The sequence below is a fragment of the Aotus nancymaae genome, unplaced genomic scaffold, assembly GCF_030222135.1.
Source record: "Aotus nancymaae isolate 86718 unplaced genomic scaffold, 86718_ANA_hifiasm-v0.15.2.pri h1tg000028l, whole genome shotgun sequence".
Lineage (NCBI taxonomy): Eukaryota > Metazoa > Chordata > Mammalia > Primates > Aotidae > Aotus > Aotus nancymaae.
Window position 1 is genome coordinate 19,060,573 of NW_026988441.1, and position 27,061 is coordinate 19,087,633.

Consider the following 27,061-nt stretch of genomic DNA (forward strand, 5'->3'; position numbering starts at 1 on the left):
CGTGGCTGCTGAGATACAGGAGTCATCTCTGGGAGGCAGGCCTGCCTGCAGCGGTGGCACATGGTCTAAGTCACTGCGAGGCTGGGCCGAGGCCTTCATGTGTCTCCAGCCCTGGCTGGCTGCAGGTACTGCTGTCAGAAAAGCCCGAGACTGTGAAAGGCTTGTAGAATGGCGTTGGAGGTCCCTTGACTTCAAATCCACTTCTCAGTGGCATTGTCCAGCGGGTGTCCTGTGGCCTGGGTTGGTGAGTGACTGTCCTCTTGGGGCTTTGAATCTGTCCCAAGTCCAGGCAGGTGAAAGGGGCTGCCCTGACTCCTTGACTCCAGGTCTTCTTCCTGCCAGTGATGCAGGGCTGAGATAGAGGCGAGAGCACAGCTGGGAGCCCCCGTGGTCTAAGTGAACAAAGGCCCTGACACTGAACCACTGCCTGGCACACAGGAGGCCTCTGTGCTCCAGCCCTGGGCGCTGTCATAATCCCACGTCCTGTGCATGTCAGCGCCGTGTAGAATGTGAAGCACCCGAAGTCCGTGCCTGCCACTGAGAGTCCAACCTGGACTCGGCAGCATCAGCTTTGGAAGGGGCCCTCCTGTAGCTACATTTCCCTAGATAGAGGTCACGTGTGGGCCATGCTAAGAGCCGGGGCTGCAGTGTGGAAGTGGCTTGGGGAGCCAGTCCTGGCGGCCAGGCAGCTTCCCCCTTCCCCCAGGCAGGACACAGCCTGGCTGAGGATGATGGCACTAGGTGGGAGGCAGGCTCCCAGGGATCATGGCTGGACACAGTGCTGTGAGGGGCCAGTTTGTCTCTGCTTAGCATCTGGGGCCCCGCCCGGCCCAGCCAGCTGGGGGTGGCCAGCTCTCTTTGACTCCAGGCAGGCCAGCACCGTGTGTCCACAGTCAGGCCCAGCCCTGCCTCCAGTTCTGCTGCCCTGGAATAGGTTTTCCACGTCTCCGACAGTTTTTCCCCTACCCGTCTTTTGAGGCCTTGGACCAACCCTCTGTATCCACTGTGGACCCTGGTCCTCACTGGTGCCCCTTCCCCGAGCCGTCAGGACACGTTGTGGACACTGTGGATGCTGACTGTGTTCTGATGTGCATCCTGCCCTTGACTGTCTTGTATTTGTCTTAACGCCCAGTTCTTTTCCCCCAGACATGCCTCTTGCTCCTCTCCCTGCCCAGTCCCAGGGACATACAGGGCATCAGAGGTGGCTGAGATGCAGGGTTTACCTCAACAGCCTGGAGCACAGTGTGGTGCAGGCGGTGACCACATGAGCGAACAGTCACCCTGTCATTGCCACTGCCAGTGCAGATCAGTGTTGATGCTCTAATACTGCTGCTCTTTTTACTAGAAACAAGACTCATGTTGACAGCAGGGCAAGTGCTTCACGCCGGGGTGGCCCCCATGGGCTCCAGTAACACTGGCAGCTCTCCCGGAGCCCCTCGTCCCTCCCGCTGTGTCCTGTGCTGAACCACAGCCCCCAACCCATTGATAGATGAGGCTGAGGCTCAAAGAGAAAGGCCTGGTCCATTGTCGCACAACTGGAAGGGAGTGGTGCTGGGATGCGACCCCAGGACCTCTGGACCCAGGGGCCTGCCCTCCAGGCCTCCCTTGCCCCTTAGAAAGGAGGGCTGCTGTAGGACACTCATGCGCAGGCAATTCGGGCTCCCTGTGCCTTTGATTTTCTGTGGCTCAGAAGGGAGCCTGCCAAAAAGAACAACCTGCTGGACTGAGCCCCCTGAACTGGGAGGTGTCCCAGGTCGCTCAAGGTACCCGGGGCCTGGAGCATCGTGGGAGGTGACAGGAGGCTTTTTATTCAGAGAAGGGGTCCCCAGGCCATTTCTGTGGCAGTCAGCCCCCTCTCAGTTGGGGTGGCCTCAGCTGTCAGTGACAAATCACAGCCAACACTCGTCTCCTCTGAAAAAAGGCAGGAAGCCCTCCATGCCATGACTGGTCATGTGACAGCATGTATGACATGCAGGTGTCTGATGGGGCACACTATCGGCTCCAAGGTTCCCTCCTCCCCACAGATGATCCTGAGTTTAACTACTGAGAAGGCAGTTCCCCTGGGAAGGGGGCACTCAGCAGAACCCTGAGTGGGGCCCTGAGGCTCTGCCATGAAGGCCCCGTGCAAAGACTGGCGGGGTCACCGGCTGGGAGCTGGCAGGTGGAGGGTGCGTTCCGTACACTTGCTTCCCTTTATGGCACCAGGCAGAAGGTCCCAGGGTCACCGAGTCTGCTGCAGGCAGGACAGATGTAAGAGGACAACTGTGGGAGCACAGGGACAGGCATCAGGAGTGATGGGGTCAGCAGGAGCCGTTACTCTGTGGGCCTGCCGGCCCAGGACCCCTGGAACCTGATTGTTGAAGAATAGCTGCACATCCAGACTGTTGGCGATGTTTCCTGATGTTTACATTTGAGAAACAAATTCAATAATTTAAAAGCAATGCAGGCTGTAAGGTTAGCCGAGAGAAAGGAGAGTAGACCCAAAGTCGGACAAGCAAGTTTTATTAACCTGCTGGCTGCTCCATAACAATCAGAGGAGGCAGCCCGAGCTTACAAAACGGGGGGTTTATATGGGGTGAGAGGGGCATAAAGGAGTTTCAGGACTGAGGTCATCTATCAGCTTGTAACAGGCACAGTGATCATTTGTTAACTTGTGACAGACTTACACCACATCATCCTGTGACTTTTGTGGCAGGAGTTTTAAACAGGATTTTACAGGTATGTATCAAACAGGAATTTACAAGTATGGATAACAAACATTTGTTTTCCCTGTCCTCCCCTGAGCTGCCCAGACGACTGTATTCAGGCTTTGCTCAATTGTAGCACCTAGATAGGAGTTCAGGAATGCAGCTGCAGAGCAGTCAGAGTTGCGGGGGGTCGGCTTGCACGGACGGGGTTTTCTGAGGCAGCTTGTCCCTAACACAGGCCACCTGCGTGCACTACCGTTGGAGGAGAATGCTGTGAAAGAAGGCTTATTTTCAAAACCCTTGGTGCTTGCAGGGCAGAGCCAGCTCTCTGGCGCCTTGCAGGCTTTCCTAGCGCTGGAGCATATCCAGCTTTTTTCTCCAGCTCGTCAAAAGAAGAGCGGCCCTCGGGCCTGGTCGGGCCCCTGGGTAGGAAAGCGCAGGAGGTGAGTTGGAAAGCACAGAAGCCTCTGACTGTCCCTGAGGGAGGATGTACAACCACAGGGCTCCGACGAATTCTGCCTGTGACCATCCAGCTTCATCTGCCACAGAGGCCGGAGGCTGCCTGAGAAATTGATGCTGGCCGTGGCACAAAGCAAGGCAGGGCCATTTAATGGTGCAGAGTGTGAGAGGTCCCCAGTGGCCACCACTCCGTGGAAACGAGGCCCTGGGTTGACAGAGCCGTGCTGTCATGTGTGCTGGGGCTGCATTGGGAGCCGGCAACACACAGTGCGTTGTGTTCCCTTAATATTTGAGGCATGGAGTCAGGGTGTGCTGATGAGAGCATAGCACTAATGGGTCTCCATGGGGAAGGGTGGGTGGAGCTACCAGGCCGGGAGAGGTTTTGCAGCTGCAGAGGTAACCAGGCCCCACTCAAGCAGTTGTGATCAATAAAAGATGCCCTGCCAGGACCGGGAGGCCTGGCTTGTCTGAGCACCGGGCTGCTTGGAGCCAGCTGCCCTCCTCTCCGTTGTTCCTTACCAGCACCTCCCGAGAGTCATCGCCCCAAGAAAAACCGTCAGCCCACCCATTTGTTTTCCTGCTCCTTTCTCCCAAGGACAGTAGCAGATACAGTCCCCAAGTGCCTCCTGGCTCTCTGATTCTGCTGCTGTAATTGACTGACTCCTTCTGTGCAGATGAATGCAGACCCTTCACATCAACTAACAACACACCCAGAGCCAGCACATGCAGCCGCGTTCCTTTTAATAAGCCTCCCCGTCCTTCAGGAGGGGCCGGGGGTGTGGAGGAACACAGATGAGCCTTTCGTTTTTCTTTTCTTCTCTTTTCTTTTTCTTTTCTTTTTTTTTTTTTTTTTTTTGAATATAGAGTTTCATTCTTGTTTCCCAGGCTAGAGTACAGTGGGGCGATCTCGACTCACTGAAACCTCGGCCTCCCAGGTTCGAGCAATTCTTCTGCCTCAGCCTCCCAAAACAGCTGGGATTACAGTCACCATGCCTGGCTAATTTTTTTGCATTTTTGTTAGAAATGGAGTTTTACCATGTTGGCCAGGCTGGTCTCCAACTCCTGACCTCAAGTGATCGTCCCGCCTCTGCCTCCCAAAGTGCTGGGATTATAGGCATGAGCCACTCACTGCACCCAGCCGAGCCTTTTGGTTTTTGGAACACTGAGGCCAAAGGACACAGCCATTCTCAAGGATCCTGGGAGATGATTGGTGCTTGTCTGGAGGATCACTGGGCAAGGAGCATGGCAAACCTTGGCAAGGTCTGTGGCTTTTGACCCAGCAGTTTTAAAAACTAATTTTCAGGAAATAAAGCCTTATATGGAAGGATGTTCATCACAGCATTATTTATAATAGTGAATCGTTAGATGGAATTTTTTTTTTTTTTTTGAGACGGAGTTTCGCTCGTTACCCAGGCTGGAGTGCAATGGCGCGATCTTGGCTCACCGCAACCTCCACCTCCTGGGTTCAGGCAGTTCTCCTGCCTCAGCCTCCTAAGTAGCTGGGATTACAGACACACGCCACCATGCCCAGCTAATTTTTCGTATTATTAGTAGAGACGGGGTTTCACCATGTTGACCAGGATGGCCTCGATCTCTTGACCTCGTGATCCACCCGCCTCGGCCTCCCAAAGTGCTGGGATTGCAGGCGTGAGCCACCGTGCCCGGCCTCATTAGATGGAATTTAAGTGTCCCGTAGAGGAATGAGTGGCCTCCACTAAGAGTGTTCTACAGCCAAAGGTTCAAATCTGGGCTGCGCTATTATTTTTTAACTGGACTCAGGCAGGTTCTCTAACCCGTAAGCCATTCTCATTTGCGAAACCTGCACGTTTGCCACACTGTCTCCCCGTGTGGTTAAATGAGATGCTGTGTGTAAGATGACTGGCATAGGCCGTCATCAGCGACTTATGGGACGTTTACCGTCCCCAGCGGTAGTGACTGCTAAAAATTGCATGTTTGAAGAATATATAATGACAGGAAATAAGTGAAGCATATAATTTCATATGATCCAAATGTCATTACAGATCTGTGTTTTTATGTGCAAAGCTAAAACGTCTCTGGAGATAGGATTGTACGTGCGTTTTATCTTTTTATAGCTTTGAGTGCGTTCCAGGTTTTCTTGGGAGGCATCTCTGTATTAGAAAAGGTATATGTATACATATGTCAAAACTTATCAAAATGTCCATGTTAAATACAGGCAGCATAAGTGATCACTCAATCAAGCTGTTAAAACAACAACACATTCTCCTTACTCTCCCCCTCCATTGCTGGTGTAAAGAGTTAGGATAGGGATATGGGGAGCGGGGAGGGCTATAGAGATGAGACAGTTCTCTGCCCTGGGGGTGCTCAGATACAAGAGGATCTGCAGTAGCCAAGATCCAGGGCAGACTGAGGAGGAGGGGTTAGGAGAGGAAGAAATAGATCCCGGCAGGGTGGTTGGCACTTGGCACTTTGCTGGGGGAGTGGTGACTGTCAGTGGGGCAGTAGAGGAGCGAGTGAATGAACCTGCCCAGGGGACTGGGGCTTCCATCCTGAATGTGAATTGATGAGGCTCTGTGATGGGAAGAAGGCATTCAGGGAGAGGTAAGAGCCGGAGCAGAGGCATGCCCTGCACTCAGATTCAAGGGCTTGGGTGGGCAAGTAACTGGCCTGCAGTGGCAGGAGGCCTGAGTGTGTCGTGGCGGAGGGACAGAGAGTGGGCTGTGAGGTGGGGGCCAGAGGGTGGGATTGGGGATGCCAACTCCCCTGGGTTTAGGGAGGCCTCTGCCCTAGGAACCAGAGCCTGGTAGAGCTGGAGCCTGAAGGGTTCCTGGGACCGGGTCTTTGAGCAAGGACTTTGCAGATGGGCAGAGGGGCTGGCCTTGGAGGGTGGGCGGGGCTGGCTACTTGGAGCCGGGGATACGTGTGCCTCATCGAAGCAGGGCAGGGTGGGAAGCCAGCCTGATGTAGCTTTATCCTCTCTGCCCCTTGATGGCCATGTGGCTTTTAGAAGTCCTTCAACTGGGGGAAGCTGGGTTTCTTTACCTGCAGGGGGAGGGCAGCACCCGTGTCACCTGTCCTAAGGATCTGCTTGACAAATGTGCACTGTCATTATGAAGGAATGGTGGCATGTCATTGTCATCAGGCTTTGTGGTTGCTCTAAAGTGGGTTTTTTTCCCGACCTTCTAGATTGCCAGTGTCCTGACGTCAAGGAAGCCCTCTGTCCTCCTCACTTTGGTAAGTGGCTGGTGTCCAGGGGTGGAGCAGTGCTTGGCTCTGGAGAAGGTTTTTAGGGAGCTACCTCTCCTGCAGAGGTCAGGACCATAGGGGAGGATTAAGAAACTGAGAGGGCTCGGGTGCAGTGGCTCATGCTTGTTATCCGAGTGCCTTGAGAGGCCAAGCTGGGAGGATCGCTCGGGGGCAGGATTTCCAGGCCAGCCTGGGCAACATGGCAAGACCCTGTCTCTGCAACAGATTAAAAAATCAGCTATTCCTTGTGGCATGTACTTGCAGTCCCAGCTACTCAGGAGGCTGAGGTGGGAGGAGTGCTTGAGCCCAGGAGTTCGAGGGTGCAGTGAGGTATAATCATGCCACTGTGCTCCAGTCTGGACAGCCTGGCTTGTTTCAGCAGAGAGCTCTGACCTCCGTGGAGAAGGCCTTGCTGTGCAGCTGGGATGCTGCGGTGTTTGCAGGGCCCCCACTTCCTCCACTTGGCAAGTGGCAGCAAAGGAGGGCTGCCCTTGTGCTGGGCTTGGGCCTGGAGCTACCTGGCTGGGTGGCTCATTTGTCAAGGGAAGGCAGGAGGGGATGGGCTGGCTGGGGTGCAGGGGATACCTGTTCTTACCTGTCCTCAGCCTGACTGGAGGCCACAGGGGTGCAGGCTGTGGGGGTGCCGTGCGGCCCGTGTGACACATCTGTGTTCTCTCTCCCCAGCGTGGTGTCAACACGGACAGCGGCAGCGTCTGCAGAGAGGCCTCTTTTGAGGGCATCAGCAAGTGAGTCCTGGGCCCGGGGGACTCATTCCTCACCCTCCCTCACTCCCACCTCCACCAGCAGGTCTTTCCCAGTCTACAAATAAGACATGAAATATGCAAACTTCTTTTTAAGGAGTTTGGACATTTTGAGAAAATGTTTAGAAGCATAATTTGCCAAAAATCACCTTGAAGGAAAGAAAAAAAAATCACCTCGAAAGAAAACATTTTCTTGAAGGAAAGGTACCTCGTCTCTGTTTAAGTGCTCAGGCAGCCCTGGCCACCTGGCAGGGACAGGGGCAGGGGCAGGCACAGGCAGGGCTGTTTACCCTCTAGAGACTGTCTGTGAGCCCCTGTGGTCCGTGCGTCAAGCATCCCCCCGTCTTTTTTTTTTTTTTTTTTTTTTTCTGAGACAGAGTCTCACTCTGTCGCCAGGCTGAAATGCAGTGGTGGGATCTTGGCTTACTACAATCTCTGCCTTCTGGGTTCAAGCAATTCTCCTGCCTTGGCCTCCTGAGTAGCTGGAATTACAGGCATGCGCCACCATACCTGGCTAATTTTTGTATTTTTAATAGAGGTGGGGTTTTGCCACATTGGCCACATGACCTCAGGTGATCCGCCCACCTCGGCTTCCCAAAGTGCTGAGATTACAGATGTGAGCCACCGGATGTGAGCCACCGGATGTGAGCCACCAGATGTGTGCCTGGCCCAAGCCCCCTCTCTTAGTCTTAGTCATTATCCCCTTCCAACCTGGCTCTCAGCAGCTCCCTCATGTCCACTGCTGTCCCAGTCCCAGGTAGGATCTTCTTAATCTCTTCTCTTAACCGAGCTCCAGGCTGAGCCCCTAAACCCTGCTTGGGAAGCAGTTCCCCTTTTCTCTCCAGGCAGAAGGACAGACCTTAGGCACAGGGAAAGAAGCCCCTCTCCTGCTTGTCACCCCTCACCCATGGCCTCTGGGAGAGCCTGGAGAGGGCGGGAGAGCCCTGCCTACTGGCTGTGCCTGCATCCCTGGGCTGGCTGGTGGCTGGCCCTGGGGTCTGTGGCCTGCATTGCTGGCTGGTGCTATAGCAGACAAGGCCCCCGTGCTCGAGACTGCTGAGCGTGGACAGTGGGCAGCTCCCAGCCTCGACTCCGGGACCTGGATCCCCAGCCCCTCCCCTACTATGCATCCCCTGCAGCCTCCGTGTCCTCTGTTGTCCTTTGGTGGGCCAAGGCAGTGATGGAGGAAGCGCCTTATAATTATGTATGAGCCCAAGCTGCTGGAATCTCTATGTGTGGTGTAGGGGTGATTAGGAGGGATTATGAGCTCATAAATATGTATCACCTCCCCCTCCTCGGGGGGCGGGGAGTAGGTTTGCTGCTTTTTCACTGCACCGATCTTTGTGTCCTCTCGGGAGTTTCCCCAAAGCGGCCCCGCCTCCCACCCCTGGCAGCAATTAGCCCAGCTTGTTGAAATGCTGACCATGGAGCTGCTCTCTCTCCCCAGTCCCCAAGGCCCTCGGAGCAGGTACGGGCACAGCCAGCTGCTGCCTGCCCCAGGCCCGGGGCTCTCCGAATCCCCCCAGCCTACCTGGTGCTGGGACTCCAGTGTCCTGCACACTTTCCTTGACCATGCCATGCAACCTCTCCATGACCTCTGCTTGGGTCTCTGCAGCAGGGGGACCCTCAGCTCATCCATGTGTAACCTGGTGCTGCCTGGGCGTGTGGTGGGCACTGGAGGAGATCACACTCACCTGGGGCCTGGCCCAGAGCTGGTGCTCAGTGACAGTTGCCCACAAGCAAACCCCAGCAAATCCCATCGTTCCTCTGTGCCTTACTCTCCCCATCTACATGGTGGGCCAGGTGGACTCCAGGATCGCCGATTCCTAGTTTCCCAGATGTTAGCGAGCTGTGGGCTTCTCAGCAGTGAGAGCTTTGCTTGCCCCTCCAGAGGTCTCTGCTGTAGAGAATGCTGAGCCCCCGCAGGACCACGTCTGGTAGCTGTGTGGCCACAGAGTTCCCAGTGGGGAGCTCAAGGTGTGGCCCCTGAAGCAGAGCTCTGCCACCTTGCTCCTTGAGATTCCCTGAGGGAGGCAGGTGGGGCCCCGGGCTGCCCCAGGGCCCTCATCACTGTCAGTGAGTGTCAGAAATTGAAGGCCTTGTTACCCAGAGGATTACCAGGTGTGACCTCTCATCCCAGTCTCTGTCCCCTGTTGCTCACCAGTCCCTGTGTCCCCTGCCAAGATCCCAGAGGAGCCCATGCTCTGCAAACCCCCCACCCCACCCTGTCAGCATTGGGACACTTTTTGGAGAGCTAGGGATAGCCTTACTTTTGCACCATCTTCCCAGACACCAGGCTAGTACCTCTCCAACCTCTGATCCAGGCCGGGCAGGGGCTGACTGCGGGGAGGGTGCTCACCCGGCCCCTCAGCTGGGAGCTGGGTTGAGACACCACACCCCATGCTGGGTGCTGGCATGTCAGTTTCCACACCCACCCATCAGGTTGCTGGCCGAGTCTCTGACTTGGCTGATGCAACGCGCTGCAGGTTAGAACCCTCATGGCCGTCTCTGGCCTGCTCGTTCTACTCCGTCCCCTCCTTATCCCCTGCTGGGTGTCCTCCATCAGGGCCTTACCTCACCATGTCACCAGGGTTGCTTCACTGGGGCAGGAGCCTCTGGCTGGTACCCGCTACCCTGTATGCCGTGGGCCCCAGTCTCTACCTAAAGCTGCCCCCAGCCCCTTCCCTGTGGACAGTCTCATCTGCATTCCTGGGGTCCGGATACAGCTCATCTCCCTGCCTTCCACTCACCCAGACCGCCAGCACTTCTGTGCCGGGGTGGGCAGAGACCATGTCCCCAAGGGCCGCTGCCACTCAGCAGCCGCATTCCCCGGCCTGCCGGGTGCACCTCCAGCTGCTAGCCAGGATATTAATAGCCTGTTTCCCAAGCAAGATGAATCTTGCTGTCGTCCTCCTCTCCAGTACGCAGCTGCTTCCACCCTAGTTGCTTCTCACCGCTCTGATGAAGCTCCGTGCTCCTGGGTTGTCCTTTTTGACCCTTTCAAATGTCTCTGACGCACCTTGCACCTTGGGCTTCGATTGACCTCCTACTCTAACAGAAGTTCAGGTTTAGTCTCTTGGTTTGACCTGATGGGTCCCTCCAGCTCCCCTTATCCCCTGGCCTGCAAGAAAGAGGAGCTTGTGGTAGACAGTGACCCCCACCTGTCCGCCCATCCTAGACCCTCGGAACCCTGGTCCAGCTGGACAGTTGGCCTGGGACCCCACCAATTGGGGCTCCTCGTGGTGTCTGGCCTGCGGTCTGTCCCACTTGGGCTCAGCCTTAGTCTCAGACCTCCGTCTGCCTCCTCAGATCAGGGTCAGGGCACTGCTGCCTGCAGCAGGAGTGTGCGGGGTCTCGAGATGTGGGGATAGCAGAGGACAGGGAGCAGAGGGGATGGGGGCAGAGGCGGGCTGAGGGTGGTGGGCATGCACATGGCCAGAGAGACCAGAGGGAGCCCCCTGTAGCCTGTGGCCCCTGGGCTTACCGAGGGGCGTGACTCAGTGTGATGACAGTAGCTTGAAAGGCGCCGGCTGGGACAGTCTGTAGGGCCTTCTGAGTTTGGGATCTGGCCCATGATGCAGCTCCGTGTGTAGCTTGGTTGGAGCAGTCCCGAGGAAGGTTTGGGAAGAGCAAGCCTTGCTGCAGGCTCTGGCAGGAGGGGTGGGTGTGGGCGTGGGGGACCTGGCGGGGCCATGATGGGGGACTGGTTTTGGGGGCAGGGAACTGAGGGAAGCCAAGGTAGGGAGGGGAACCCTACAGGAAGAGACTTTAGACTTCTTCCCGTGGACGGCAGGCACCACAGCTCCCTGGAACTCTTGGTTCCTGAAGACTGGGAGCAAAGTCAGACATGGTAGATCTCTGAGAGCATCTAAGGAGGTGGACTTCAGGGTAGGTTTTCCTGAGAGAGGGAGACTGACCGTGAAGAAGAGATGGTCTGTTGGGGGATTGTAGCAGGGGCCAGGTGGCCTGAGCTGAGGGCTGCCTGTCCATCAGGTTTCCATGCCTTAACAGGGGTGCCCTCTTGGCACAAGACAGTCACCTCCTAGACAGGCAGAAGCCGTGTGCAGGAGCCCTGGGCAGGGGCAGTGAATGACAGGGACTCCGTTTCTTGCCATTGTCTGGGAAAGAAATACGGTCGGTATTTTATTTTACATCAGCCCGTTATTCAGGATAAGTGTATTTCTTATCTTTCGGCATTTACTTACATGGCCTTGCATATTTGAAGACAATTGGTTACAAATTAATCCCACAAATTTAAGCAAGCAGTGAAAGTTGAAATGCTGAATTTGGGGGTTGTTAATGCAGGAATATTAATATCTGAAGATGTGAATTTTAAAACCCAGGAAGTACAGGGACATTATTAAAACTTGATGATAATAGCAAAATGCCAATCTGTGATTTGAGGACCATGGTTTTCTGGTTACTGTTAACTTGAATATCAAGTTAATATTTAGGATTGGCTTTCTTTTTCTTTTTGAAACGAAGTCTGGCTCTGTCACCCAGGCTGGAGTGCAGTGCTGCCATCTCGGCTCACTGTGACATCCGCCTCCTGGGTTCCAACATTTCTTCTGCCTCAGCCCCCCGAGTAGCTAGGATTACAGGCATGCGCCATCATGCCTGGCTAATTTTGTGTTTTTAGTAGAGGCAGAGTTTCACCATGTTGGCCAGGCTGGTCTCAAACTCCTGACCTCAGGTGATCCACTCACCTTGGCCTCCCAAAGTTCTGGGATTACAGGCGTGAGCCACTGCGCCCTGCCAGGATTGGCTTTCTAATTGGGACCTGTGGAGATAATGAGGGCAGGGACCCTCAAGAGGTGAGAACCTGACCCAGCTGCCTTGCAGGGAGCGGAGTGGAGGGGCTGCCTCATCTTTGGGTGAGAAACTCCTGGGAAGAAGCCAGTGGCCTGGATGGGGACTTTGGCCCTTTTATCTCCCAGCGGCATATAGAGCTCATCAGAAAATTACACTCTGCTTCTAGGGCACTCCTACCCTCACAGGCCCAGAGGGATTTCGTTGATACTTTGACACGATTAATACATGCTCATTGTAGGAAATGCTAACCAGTGTGGAGGCAAAAACAAGAACTATATGAATTTCATTACCCATGGTTCAACCTATTAGCCTTGTCTTTTGGATTCTTCCATGTGTGTCTGATCATGTTTCTCTGAGTACATTTTTGTGTCTGAGTGTGTGTGTGTGTGTGTGTGTGTGTACACGTGCACATGTGTACTGTGTATATACATTGATCTGTATGTGTCTGTGTGTACCTATATGTGTGTATATCAGGGTGTGGATCTTTTTGTGTGCCTAAGTATTTGCCTGTCTGAGTATGTGTGTCTTTATCTGTGTGTCTGCATTCCTCTAGGCATGTGCCTTAGTGTGTGTATGTGTGTGTGTGTGTGTATGTGTGTATATGTTCCTGTGTGTGTCTGCCTGTCTGTGTGTGTCTGTGCATATACACTGGGGTCTATCTGTGTGTGTCCGAGCATGCCTCTGTTGTGCACATGGCTGTGTGTGTCTGTGTGTGCCACTTTTCCAAGCATATGCCTGTCTCTGTGTGTCTGTATGTGCATCTGTGTCTGCGTGCTGAGTCACTCTGTCCTGGGTCACTTTGCTGTTTGTGTGCTTGTGCACGTGTGTATGCATATGTACGTTGAGTAAAATGAAATGTTGTCGGTGTGTTTGGCTGCTGAGTGGATCAGCCACTGCTTTTCCTGAGGTCAAAGTCGCATTTGGTGCAGTGGGAGCCACAGTCTATTTTGTAGTCTTGATTTATGTCACCTGCTGCCCTGTTCTTCACTCTGAACCACATTGGTTGCCTGTAGTCTCTTTGGTATTTCGTAAGTAAGGCTTTGATTCCATGACATTTAGGTCGACTTTGAATCATATGGTCCTGTTTGTATAGTTGAGGATCCTGAATGCTTCAGAGATCTGGAATCCTCTCAGCCTGCTGGTACCCCCTTCTCTCTCCTCTCCTGTTCCTGACCCTGTTCACCTGGCTCAGCTGGGAATAGGGCTGCTGGCCTCACAACCATGGCATTACGTAGGTATTTTCAACACCATTCACGAAGCCCTGAAGAGTCCCTGGCTTGCAGGAGGACAGGAGGTCATGACCCTGCATGTGCTGGTGTGTACCATTGTGTGGGACAGGTCTTCTTTTCTTTTCTTTTTTTTTTTTTTTTAAAGAGACAGGGTCTCACTGTTGCCCAGGCTGCTGGAGTACAGTGGTGCAATCATGAATCACTACAGCCTCAACCTCCTGGACTCAAGCCATCTTCCCACCTCAGCCTCCTGAGTAGCTGGGACTACAGGTGTGTGCCAACACACCCAGATAATTTTTAAATTTTTTGTAGAGACAAGGTCTCGCTATGTTGCCCAGGCTGGTCTTGAACTCCTGGGCTCAAGTGATCTTTCTGCTTTGGCCTCCCAAACTGTTGGGATTACAGGTGTGAGCCACCGCACCTGGCTAAGGGGCAGGTCTTGGAATCCAGAGAGTTGAAGTCTTGCTGAGGCTTCTCTGCTGAGGCCTGTAGCTTGTGCTAGGCTACCTTGTTCCTCTCCAGATTGAACTCTGGATCACACATGGTTCTCTTGTGTCAGAGATGTGCCCTGACCTGACCCTTTTGTCTCCTGGGGTCAGCTTTTCAATGGTGTTCATCTTATCGAAGGACAGCTTTTGGCTTTGTAGAATTTTCTTATGTGTTTCCTTTTCATTTCATTGCTTTCTGCAAGGGGCATTCTTAGGATGGAAGTTTAGATCACTGATTTTTAGTGTTCTTTTCTGCTGTATATGTGTAGAGCTATGAGTTTTCCTATAAACATTGCTTTGGCTGCATTTCTCACAGGTTATGATATTTCATATTGCTGTTTTCTAATTTCATTGTATTTTTATCTTTGAACCATGAGTATTTAGGTCTGTCGCTTAATTTCTAGACAATTTAAGATTTCATCGTTTCCTTTTTGTTATGGATTTCTCATTAATTCTACCGTGATTAATGACCATTCTCTGTATCTCAGCCCTTTAAAATATGTTGAACTTCCAGCACGTGACCATTAGGATAAATGTTTCGCGTACACTTAAAGTATGTATTCTGCAGTTATGGGCCACAGTGTTCTGTATATGTCAGTTACGTCAAGTTGGTTAATGTATTGTTTATGTCTTCTCCATCTTTCCTGATTTCTCTATTTGCTTATTCTGTCACTACTACTTTATTTTATGGCTGAGAAGTAGTATTTTCTATGGATACATGCCACATTTGATTTGTCCATTCATCAGTGGGTTGCTTCCAACTTTGAGCTGTTCTGATTAATGCTGCTATGAGCATTGATGTCAGACTTCTTGTGTGACCATATGCCCTCACATTCCCTTGGGTATAGACCTAGAAGTGGAATTGCAGGGTCATGTGGATGCCTTTCATGTCTCCTCTTGCCTGTTTGCCCTGGCTAGAACCTCCAGTACAAGGTTGAATAGACGTGGAGACAGCAGATGTGCTTGCCTTGTTCCTCATCTTAGGGGAAAGCTTTTTGTCTTTTACCATTCAGTATCCTATGACGTTAGTTGAGGATTTTTTTTTTTTTTTGTAGATGCTGTTTATCAAGTTGAAGAAGTTCCTTTCCCTCCCTAGTTCATTGAGTGTTTATTATGAAAAGGGGTTTGATCTTATCATATTCTTTTTCTGCATGTATTGATGCAAGCATATGGTTTTGTTACATGTTCTATTAATATGATTGATGTGTTACTTTGATTTATTTTTGTATGTTGAAAGAATCTTGCATTCCTTGGAAAAATCTCCCACTTGGTCATGACGTATATATATCCTTTTTATATGTTGCTGGATTCTGTTTGCTAGTATTTTGTTGAAACATTCTTGTGTCTCTGTTCGCAAGTAATTTTGGTGTATAGTTTTGTTTTTCTAAAGTATCTTTGTCTAGTTTAGCATCGAGGTAATACTGACCTTGTAAAATGGTTGAAAAGTAATGCCTTCTCTTCTGTTTTTGTTATTGTTGTTGTTTATTTGTTTTGAGACAGTCTCGCTCAGTCACAGGTTGGATTGTCGTGGTGTGATCTCAGCTCACTGCAACCTCCACCTCCTTTTGAGTCCAAGTGATTCTCCTGCCTCAGCCTCCTGAGTAGCTGGAATTACAGGCACGTGCCACCATGCTTGGCTAACTTTTTTATTTTCCGTAGAGATGGGGTTTTGCCATGTTGGCCAGGCTGGTCTTGAACTCCTGACCTCAAGACATCCTCCCGCCTCTGCCTCCCAGAATGCTGAGTTTACAGGTATGAACCACTGCACCTGGCCCTCTTGGGTTTTTGGTAAGAGTTTATGAAGGATTGGTGTTAATTCTTTAAGCGTTTGATTGAATTCCTTAGTAAAGACATTTGGTCCTGGGGTTTTCTTTATGAGAAGTTTTTTTATTACAAATTTGTTCTCTTGTTAAGGTCTGTTTAGATTTTCTATTTCTTTTCTTTTCTTTTTTTTTGTGGCAGAGTTTCACTTCTGTTGCCCAGGCTGGAGTGGAATGGCACAATCTCGGCTCACTGCAAGCTCAGTTTCCTGGGTTCAAGCAATTCTCCTGCCTCAGCCTCCCGAGTAGCTGGGATTACAGGCACATGCCACTGCCTGGCTAATTTTTGTATTTTTAGAAGAGACGGAGTTTTGCCATGTTACCCAGGCTGATCTCGAACTCCTGACCTCAGGTGATCTACCCGCTTGGGCCTCCCAAAGTGCTGAGATTATAGGCGTGAGCCACCGTGTTTTCGTTCACATCTTCTGTTTCCTTTTTAATCTTTTGTCTAGTTGTTTTCTTCATTACCGAAAGTAGATTATTGATGTCTCTGTTTCTGTCTCCAATTTTGTTAGTTTTTGATACATGTATCTTAGGACTCTGTTAAGTGCATATGTTTGTAATTGTTTTATCTTCTTTGTGGATTGACCTAATTATCATTAAAAAGTCCTTCTTTGTCTAAGGACAAAGAAGTAAAACTTTGTATCTTAGAGCTTATTTTGTCTGATGTTAGTATAGCGATTCTAATTCCATTTTAGTTTTGGTTTGTGTAGCATATCGTTTCTCATCTTTTTACTTTCAACCTTTTTTTTTTTTTAATCTAAAGTGTGTCTCTTTAGAGCATATAGTTGAATCATATTTTAAAAATTCGTTCTGCCTGGCTTTTATTAAAAAGTCAAAAAATAACAGATGCTGGCAAGGCTGCAGAGAAGAAGGAACACTTATACACTGGTGGTGGGAGTGGAAGTTAGTTCAGCCATTGTGGAAGACAGTGTGGCAATTCCGGAAAGACCTAAAAACAGAAATACCATTCGACCCAGCAATTCCATTACTGAGTATACACCCAAAAGAATATAAATTGTTCTATTATAACAACACATGCATGTGTATGTTCGCTGCAGCACTATTCACAATTGCAAACACATGGAATCAACCTAAATGCCCATCAGTGGTAGACTGGTTAAAGAAAATGTGGTACATAGACACCATGGAATACTATGCAGCCATAAAAAGAATGAGATCATGTCTTTTGCAGGAACATGGATGGAGCTGGAGGCTGTTATCCTAAGCAGACTAACACAGGAACAGAAAACCAAATGCCACAGGTTCTCACTTAAAATTGGGAGGTGAATGATGAGAACGCACGGACACATAGAGGGGAACAACACACAGTGGGGCCTACTGGAAGGTGGAGGATGGGAGGAGGGAGAGGATCAGGAAGAATAACTTAATATCTAGGTGGCAGAATACCCAGGTGGTATACGCTTAATACCTAGGTGGCAGAATAATCTGTACAACAAAGAAACCTGTCCATGTACCCCTGAACTTAAAAAAAAAAAAAGCCAGATGTGGTGGCTCATGCCTGTAATCCCAGCACTTTGGGAGGCCCAGGTGGGTGATCACCTGAGGACAGGATTTCGAGACCAGCCTGACCAATATGGTGAAACCCTGTCTCTACTAAAATTACAAAAATTAGCTGGGCGTGGTAGCATGTGCCTGTAGTCCCAGCTACTCAGGAGGCTGAGACAGGAGAATTGCTTGAACCTGGGAAGTGGAATTTGCAGTGAACTGAGATCAGGCCACTGCACTCCAGCCTAGTTGACAGAGAGAAACTCCATCTCAAAAAAAAAAAAAAAAAAATACAAAAAATTAGTCGAGCGTGGTGGCACATGCCTATAGTCCCAGCTACTTGGGAAGTGGAGGCAGGAGAATTGCTTGAACCTGGGAGGTGGAGGTTACAATGAGCCAAGATTGCACCACTGCACTCCAGCCTGGGCAACAGAGTGAGAGTCTGTCTAAAAAAAAAAAAAAAAATTCTGCCAACCCTTACCTTGTAATTGGAGAATTTAATCCACTTACATCTAAAGTAATTATTGATAAGGAAAAACTTTACCATTTTAAAATCAGTTTTCTATGTCTTCTAAAGTTTTTGCCCCTCACTTTCTCCATTACATTCTTTTTTGTTTGATTTTTTTTTGTAACGTTTTGATTTCTTTCTCATTTCCTTTTCTGTATGTTTTAGCTATTTTCTTAACGATTATTGTGGGGATTGCAGTTGACTACTTAAACTCGTAAAAATCTAGTTTGCATCAGTGTCAACTTAATTTGAATAGCGTGCAGAAGTTGGCCTCTGTGTGTCTCCTTTCCCTCTGTCGCCTTTGTGCTGTTATTGCATATGGATTGCGTCTTTATTCGTTTTGTACTTATCAATACAGATTTACAATTACTGCTTTATTCAGTTGGCTTTTAAGTCAGAGAAAAGGAGTTACAAACAAAAAATACATTTATACTGTCTTTCTATTTATCTATATGGTTACTGTTGCCAGTATTTGCTTTCTCTTCATGTGGATCCAAGTTACTCTGCAGTATCTTTTCATCATAGTTGAAACAGTTCCCTTTAGTGTTTCTTTCAGGGTAGGTCTGCTAGTGATAAATTCTCATGGTTTTTGCTTATCTGGGGTGTTTTAGTTCACGCTCATTTTTTAATAATAGTGTTGCTGAATGTAGAATTTTTGGTGGACTTTTTTTTTCCTTTCAGCACTTTGAATGTCATCCCACTGCCTTCTGTTCACCACAGTTTTTTATGAGAATTAGGTATTAATCTAACTGAGAATGCCTTGTAAGTGATGAATTATTAATACTTTTTTCTTACTGCTTTCAAGATACTTTTTTGATAGTTTCATTATGATGTGTCTAGGTGTGGATATCTTTGAATAACCTACTTGGAGTTCATGGAGCATTATGAATATGTAGATTAATGTTTTTCATCAAATTGGTGAGGTTTCTGCTTTCTCTGCATTCTTTCCTTCTGGTACTCCGATCGTGTGTATTTTGGTATACCTGGCACAAGAGGTTATGCTGTCTGCCTACTGGGGATCGGGGCTGGTATTTTGTAGCCATAAAGCTTGCTCTCCAATTGACTGCATTTGGAGGACAAGGCCCAGGCTGCCAGGTCTGCTGCAGGAAAGGAGCAACAGGTCTTTTGTGGCCTGTTGAAATGAAAGTGTGGATGAAATTAAAGTGTGGGACCCTCTCTTTGTGATGTGTGCATGTCTTGAATGAGGTAATTCTCACTGGGACATGATAGACCATTGGATTAATGGCCTTGATTTCTCTTCCCCCTACAGGTTCAAAGTCAACAACACCATTCTTCACCCAGAGATCGTTGAGTGGTGAGTACAGCCTGTGGTCACCTTGCCTGTTGTGCTCAGCTCATGGGGATGGAATGCCTGTTGTTCCCACCTACACCATCTCAGAGAGCCCCTCAGAAAGCAAATTCCCAGAACCTTCTCCCATAGTCTTTTCTGTTTCGCTTGTTCTTTGTTGTTGGTTGGCTGGCTGTACTTTTTTTTGAAAGGACATGAGTCACTTAAACATCAATTAAACTGATCATTTCCCTTATTTGCAATCTTATAAAAACTCCCACCATAAGTAAACCACACTTAGATAGCTCCAGCACAGGGTAGATAGTGAAAAGGGCAGAAATAAACATCACACATAATCCCATTGCCAGAAAGGAAACCACGTTTTCCTCATGTCACACACGTGTCTTGACAAAGGTGGCATTCTGTTCTACGCATTCTTCTGTCACCTCCTTTCTTCCCTTGGTGATACTGGCAGCCCTTACCTGCAGCACATCTGGCTTCTCCTAGCTGCCTACGAAGTGATCCGACTTATGCTGGGTGTCGCCTCGGTGGACCCTGGAGGTGGCCTTCCAATTCCGACATGCCACCAGTTTTCTTCCTAAGCCATCAAATTGCTCTTTGACAGCAGCAAGGCATTTTTTCTTTGATGAATGGTTGTACTTACTGAGAATGTAGAAGAGGGGCAAGGCCAGGCCTTTGCTACATCATTACTTGCCTAGGAGATGTGTAGCCTTCTCACATCCAACCCTGAGTGTGTGCGATCACATTTTCCCATCTAGCTGGGAGCTCTGACTCACCTCATCTTAGAGCTTGGGACCAAGGAGGTATCCTGAAAGATGAGTGGCCATTGTCTGGGGAAAAGGAAGGAGCAGAAGAGAGTGGCCCAGGCCAAAGGACCACTTATTCACGGAAACAAGAGAAAGGGTGGTGGCTTTGTGGGCCCAGTGTGGAGCCAGGGAACAGAGCCCAAGAACAGCTGGAGAGACAGGCAGTAGCTAGGTGGGCCTCGGTGTCCATTTTGACTTTTTCTTGAGAGGGACGGGAAACACAGGAAACCTTTGAAGGGTTTAAGCAGGAGATTGGTAGGATTGGGTTGCATTTAAAAAAATCATTTTGGGTTGGGCGCAGTGGCTCACGCCTGTAATCCCAGCACTTTGGGAGGCCGAGGCAGGCGGATCACGAGGTCAGGAGATTGAGACCATCCTGGCCAACATGGTAAAACCCCGTCTGTACTAAAAAATACAAAAAAAAATTAGCTGGGCATTGTGGCACCTGCCTGTAGCCCCAGCTACTTGGGAGGCTGAAGCAGAATTGCTTGAACCCAGGAGGCGGAGGTTGCAGTGAGCCGAGATCGCACCACTGCACTCCAGCCTGGCACCTGGCGACAGAGCGAGACTCTGTCTCAAAAAAAAAATCATTTTGGCCTCAGACTGGAGACTCAGTTGTAGGACAAGCATGGGCACAGTGTGTAAGTGAGGAGGCTGTTGTAGGGGTCCAGCTGGCAGTGGAGGGTGGTGGCAGGACCGATCTGAGCGGTGAGGCCACAGTCAAGAGGGAAAGCTCCTGGGAAGGACTGGTTGTGATGCTTGAGTGAAGGACAGAGTTGAAGGTGACGCTGGGCGATGTGTCACTGAGATGGGGACAACTGGGAGGGGCAGATCTGGGACTTGGAGTGTATTGAGTCTGAGGCAGGGCCAGTGGGAGAGAGGGCTGAGCTCGAGGTGGAGAACCGAGGGCTGCTGACTGGTGCTGATACTGACAACCCTCAGGAGGGTTAGAGGCCAGTGGGTCCCACGCCCCTCACGGCCACACTCTGTGAGGACGAGGCTGGTGTTCTTCACATTTATAGCCACCTCTTGTTTTTATAAAGTAGCAAGGCTGAGCTGATGGCTCATGCCTGTAATCCCAGCACTTGGAGAGACCAACATGAGAGAATCACTTGAGTCCAGGAGTTTAGACCAGCCTGAGTAACAGAGAGATCCCATCTCTACAAAAACAAAATTTAAAAATTAGCCAGGCATGGTGTTGCACTCCTATAGTCCTAGCTTCTTGGGAGGCCGAGGCAGGAGGGTCGCTTGAGCCCAGGAGATCGAGGCTGTAGTGTGCCATGACTGTGCTACCATACTCCAACTCGAGTGACAGAGCCAGACCTTGTCTCGATAAAATGAAGTAACAAATGCCTGACCTATTCATAAAGGGCAAAAGATTTATAGGATCTGAAGAGAAACCAGAGAGCCTATCCTGTCTGTAGCACCCATTTGGCAGAAGAATAAATCCTGGGTACTTAGAATGGACCATGTCCACTTACACTGCCCCACATGGGACATTCTCCTGAGGTCGCTTACAGTTTGGGTGCCTTGGAGACCACGGCTGGGTCCTGCGCTCCCGCATCTCCTAAGGAATAAGTCATTAATTTGTCACTTTGGAAGAAGCACGCTGTAATTCTAGTGACATTTTCGAGGCTTTGAGGTCGAATCTGTGTTTGTAAGGATACCTCCAACTTTATTAAAGCAAGTAGCAGAAAGGACTTATTTGACAGTTGATGGCGGTAGAACTGTTTTAGAAATGTCACATCGTCCCTGCTTCTCAGGGGTATGTTTTAATAGCCCAGGTCCCAGTCACGCTCGGTGGGTCCACTGTAGCCATGATCATCACACTCCCTGGGTAACTGGAGGAAGGCTTCTTTGTGGGGCGGTGGGCAGGTCCCTTATTTACAGGAGTGGGTGGGTTCTCCATGATGTTAGATTACAACTCAGGGATGCATCTTTTGAATGGCCTTGAATGCTTTCACCACCCTCTCTCTCTGGGCCCTGTGGAGGGTCATGGAGGTAATGGGAAACCATCAACTCAGGTACATGTGAATTGTAGCCCCAGCTCCTCCACGTCAGGAAGTCACTTGACTTTTCTGAGCCTCAGCTTCTTAATCTGTAAAATGGAGACGTGGTGAAACCTCACTCACGGTACTGACGTGAAGACTCACCTTCAGTTTCCTCACTTGCAAAGTAGGCTCAAAGATTGAATGAGAGTCTAAGTCAAGTACTGGCATGTCTTTTTTTTTTTAAGAGACGGGATTTCACTTTCACTCCTAGGCTGGAGTGCAGTGGCGTGATCATAGCTTGCTGCAGCGTTGACTTCCTGGGCTCAGGCGATCCTCCCACCTCAGCCCCCAAGTAGCTGTGAACAAGGTACATGCCACCACACCCAGCTAATTTTTCTGTTTTTTGTAGAGACAGGATCTCCTGTGTTGCTCAGGCTGGTCTCGAACTCCTGGCCTTAAGAGATCCTCCTACCTCAGCCTCCCAAAGTGTTGGGATTATAGGTGTGAGCCACCGTGCCCAGCCTGGCACATATATATATATTTTTTTTGAGATGGAGTCTTGCTCTGTCACCCAGGCTGGAGTGCAGTGGCATGATTTTGGCTCACTGCAACCTCCACCTCCCAGTTCCAAGTGATTCTTGTGTCTCAGCCTCCCATGTGGCTAAGACTACAGGTGCACGCCACCACGCCTGGCTACTTTTTGTATTTTTAGTAGAGATGAGGTTTCACCATGTTAGCCAGGCTATAGCTGGCTTAATATTAAGCACATCTTAATAACACTGACTGTCACCTGTTGAGACTCCGTGTGTACAAGGTGTTGTGCTAAGCACTTGACACATGTCACTGTATGTAAAGATATTTTATTTGTGGTGTATTGGGTAAGTGTTCTAGTTATCCCCATGCTACAGATGAGGAAACTGAGGCACAGGAGTTAGTGACTTGCCCAAGAAAACGCCAGTTGAGCCCAGGCTGTTGGTCCCAGGCTCTTGCAGCTCTGAGGGGGCACCCTTGGAGTGGGGCTGCCTGAGTGTCAGTCATCCTCCCAGCTCACTGCTGGTCCCACTGAACGCACGGTCCAGCACCCTTGGAATGGTCTGGCACTGGGGCCAGGGTATAGTAGGGTGGAGGACCAGGGGCAGATGCTTGGCTTCCTTGCCACCCATGTGCACCCCAGCTCCTGCTAGCAGCTTGGCTGGGGACGTGGGGTTTCTCCGGAGCCTGTCTGATTGGAAGGCAGCATGCAGCCTCGCCTCTCCTAGCACAGGCAGACTCGCTTTCTCATTTTTGTTCGGCTGTCATTCATTTCCTGCCTGTGACTGTTTTATTGTTTTCCATTCTCTCAAGGAGCGCCTTTTTGATTTCCTGTAAATTCCTTTATAATCATACTCTTCCCCACAAACATGAGATCATAACTGATAATTTCTTTTCTTGTGCTGGGTAGTGCAGTTTGAATGTGAAGGTCAAAAGTTGAAACTTAAAAAGAGCAGACGTCTTACTTCCATAATTTAGGCTGTGGTTCTGCTTTACTGTTTTGCAGATGATTAAATTGATCTGAAGGCAAGGTGGGAAATAAAAGGAGATGCTTTCATACCACCTGATAGCTCGGTGCCTTGGGTTTCGGTTAAGTACCTCTGGAAGCGTCAGGGGAGAGCAGGCGTGTCAGCAATTGCCGTGTGCCTTCTTGGGTTTTAAGCGAGACTGTGTTAAATTGAGTCATCCACCGGTTTTAGAGCTGTTAATTACACAGAACGAAAGTGTCCTGCATGCATTAATCAGGCGATGGGTAACGTGTCTATTTTTGCTCCCCGGCCTCTCTGTGTGCACAGGAGATGGGAAGCTGTGGTTGGTTCACAGGTAGACGTGCCCCAGGATTCTACGTCCTGGGTAACGTGTCCCAAATTAGAAAAGATACGTAGATGATGACCTAAATTCTCAGTGCGTCTGTGAAAAGGATTCCAGTAGCTAGCGTTGCTCATCTTTGTGTCCTCATGAATAGGCATTTAACCCTACGCCAGCAAGAAAGCCACATGGGAAGTGGGACTCCTAGGGGAGAGTGAGAACTTGAGTCACTGCGCACCAGGAGGCAGGAGATGGATGTGGGAGCATCAGACAGAAGGAGAGGCGTGGCCAGGCCCTGGTCCAGCGTGGAGGTAGACCTCTGCCCCATGTCTGCCCGTCCCCTGACTAGGTTTCAGGCACACTCAGCGCACAGCTGAGCTAAACCATCATTTTCTTCATGGCTCTGGTTTCTTTGAGAGGACTTATTGATTGATCCCCTGGAGGATATGTAATTCCAACCAGCTCTTTTCTTTCTGTTCTTCCCCTTGTGGGATTTTATCCTTTGCATCACTGGGTCATGGAGTGTGGGAGGGATAGTTGTGGGGGGTCCGGTGGTGTTGAATTTCCACCCACCTGGCTCCAATTGAACCATTCCCTGCACATCCATCTCCAGGAGAGATGGATTTCCTGGCTCTTTAAATGAGTTTTGTTCAACACGGTGGCACTTTGATGCTTAGAGGCTGATTTTGGAAATCCTTCATCCTTGTCTCACTACTATTTTAATCAGTGGAGTATTAGACCTCAGTTAATTGATATCTTAATTCAGGGTTTAATGATCAGAGGCAGTTCTGTGACTTGTGAATATTTAAGGAAAAAAATAAGGTTGCTCAAATATATCTTTGCCTCATCTAGTTTTTATTATTTTAGGTCTGTAGCAGGAGAGCAGGTCCACATGGGGTAGGAGCCTTTGCCTCCCAGCCTCCCTGTCTGTCTGAGCAGCCTCCGGGCGTGGTGCTCCGGGCGTGGTGATGCCCATAGCATGGCCATGAGCTGGGGACTCTGTGAGGCTGTGCAGTGCCCATGTCTCCTGGCACATGTTTTCCTTGCCAAAGAGCCTGAGCTGACTTCTGCCCAAACTTCTCTTTTTAGAGACAAGGTCTTGCTCTCTTGCCCAGGCTGGAGTGCAGTGGTGTAATCATGGCTCACCACAGCCTCGAACTCCCAGGCTCACTCAAGTCATCCCCCCGCCTCAGCCTCCCAAGTAGCTGAGACTACAAGTGCACACCACCATACCTGGCTGATTTTTAAATGTTTTATAGAGACAGGTTATCGCTGTGTTGCCCAGCCTGGCCTCGAACTCCTGGGCTCAAGTGATCCTCCAGCCTTGGCCTCCCAGAGTGTCAAGATTACAGGTGTAAGCCACCATGCCTGGCCTGCCCAGACTTCTTAGGTGGCGTCTTTGTCATCCTGTCCTGAGTCATGGTTCTCTGTTGTTTCCTGGAGGAGGTGGCCTTTGTCCTCTCATGGGGCTGTCAGCCTTGTAGATCATACTAATAACAACCACCCCACACACCCCCGGGGCAGACAAGGCTGGGACTGAGTGTAACCATGCCTCTCTCACTCCAGGTCCCAGTGGACCCACGGAGGCTGGGGCACCCTTTAGACCTCACCCACTCATGCTCAGGAACAGCGGAAACTGGCTCATCATATTCAGGGTGGTGCATTCCTCCTGACGATAGGGAGAAACCACACAGAATGCTGGAAAATCCCATTCTTTTCTGAAGTCATCTTAAAAACAGTTTCTGGTATTTGTGCTCTGAGATAACCAGGCCAGGCTGGGACGCAGCCCTCTGTGCCTGGTGCCTGGGCGAGACTTCAGGCCCAGAGTGCCCTATGGATAATTGGTTAAGCCAGCACACAGCAGACGTCTATTTAAGCATAGATTCAACTGGGCCAGGCCAAAGCCCAGCCAGGCTGGTTTCATCAGAGAAGTGCCTTTGTATAATAATTTGCCCTGGTTCAGTTTGATTTTTTTTTTTTTATGAGTCAAAAAAATATCCTGAGTAAACCAGCTAGAAGCCCAGTTTGCCACTTTCCCCAAAGTAAGATGAGAAAAGCAAACAGGCCTCTGGGCCTTGATGGCAGAGATGCTTATCGCTTCTGCTGGGAGGAGGATGTGGTCCTTTCTCCTTTGGCAGATAATGACCTCTTCCCGTTCATCGCTGTAGGAAGATGCCCCAGCTGCAGGGGGAGGCAGAGTGGAGAGCCTGGGGTGTGGACTCCTGGCGCCAGTCCCGGGCTGCTCTTCCTACCTGTGGGACTGGGATGAGGCAGTGGCAGGGGGAGGTTGGGGGAGTGCTGAGGCCTGGGGAGGCTGTGCCTTGCTGTGCCTGGTTTGGCAACATTTCATGCTGCCCTGCTAAGCTTCCATGGGGTGGGGAGGGTTGGGTGGAGAGGCCTCCTTTTCTCTTTGAAATGAGGCCATCAGCTCTCCTTGTTGGAAATGAGCTGTTGTCTGGCTTCGGTGGAAGGCCAGGTAGCTTTGATGACACATAGTTACTGCGTGTCTGTGCTCTCGCTGGGACCCTGTCCTCCAGGGCTATATATGGCCTTTCAGAAGAGACTTAAATTAAAAGAATTGTAAGTGTTAGAGGTCTCTGAAGATTCGTCTAGACTACCCAGGGAACACAGAGAAGGGACTTAGCCCAGTGTGGGGGGGGGTAGAAGGCGGTCGTCCCTGACCCCCAGAAAAGTGTGTTTGGGGGCAGGAGCCAGTTCCAGGAGGGAGGGGCTGGGAGAGCGCATGGGGTGAGTGGTGGAGATGGCCTGCACCAGTGAGTCGTGCTCTACTAGAGGTTTTCCTTCATCCTGAGGACACCTAGAGGCCACTGGACATGAAGGGAAGCCTGATGAGATTTGCATTTCCTAAAGACCCCCAGCTGCTCTCCGGGCAGGTGGACTGGGGGCCTGTAGGCTGCAGGGGTTATCCAGGCTGGAGAGGCTGGGGCCAGATAGAGAGAAATGGGGGGTGCCGAGGGAGGTTATGGGGGTGCTGAGGGAGGTTATGGAGGGCGCCGAGGGAGGTTGTGGAGGGCAGTGGCAGCTCTTGGCCATGGGTTGGATGTGGGAAGCAATGGATGGATGTGATAGGAGAGGGCGTCTAGGATGATGCCCGGGTCTCTGCCGAAGCAGCAGGAAGATGGCAGCCACATTGAGATGAGGGTATGGTGGGGGTTCTCACATGCTGAGCTCCAGGCTGCCCAGGACCTACAAGTGAGTGCAGAAGGAAAGCAGGGAGAGGCGGAGAGAAGCATACCTTCTGCAAGGAGGGAAGGGGAGGGCTAGCAGTGTGATGGGGGCTGAAGAGAGAAGCAGAAAGGGGAAAGGGGAGGGGAAGAGATGGGGAGGAAGTTCAAAATAGAACGCAAAAGCCACTCTCCCTCCTCCCCAAGGCAAGGACTGTTAGGGCCTAGCAGGCAGCGTTGGGGAGGCTTGGCTGGAGGCGAAGAAGGGGCGAGTGAGGGGAGTATTCTTCACTTGTAGAGGAAGCTGTTTCTCGATGGCCATGGAGCTTCTTGCAGGAGTGGTGGGTGCATGGTGGAGGTTGGAGCTGGGATCCCTAGGTGGGTGTGTGAACTTGGAAAGAGGACGCACCTTCTCTTGAAAGGGAGGGAGGAG

The 27,061-nt window shown here is 50.4% G+C and overlaps 1 protein-coding gene across 1 annotated transcript in view; it reads left to right on the plus strand.

Moving 5' to 3' along the window:
- Window positions 1–27,061, plus strand: part of PEPD (peptidase D) — a 127,554-nt gene that overhangs the window by 20,411 nt on the left and 80,082 nt on the right. Inside the window, exons 5-7 of the mRNA XM_012448459.2 lie at window positions 6,312–6,359; window positions 7,056–7,117; window positions 18,769–18,813. Of these exons, the coding sequence (XP_012303882.1) occupies window positions 6,312–6,359; window positions 7,056–7,117; window positions 18,769–18,813 (155 nt within the window). The remainder of the gene's footprint in view (window positions 1–6,311; window positions 6,360–7,055; window positions 7,118–18,768; window positions 18,814–27,061) is intronic.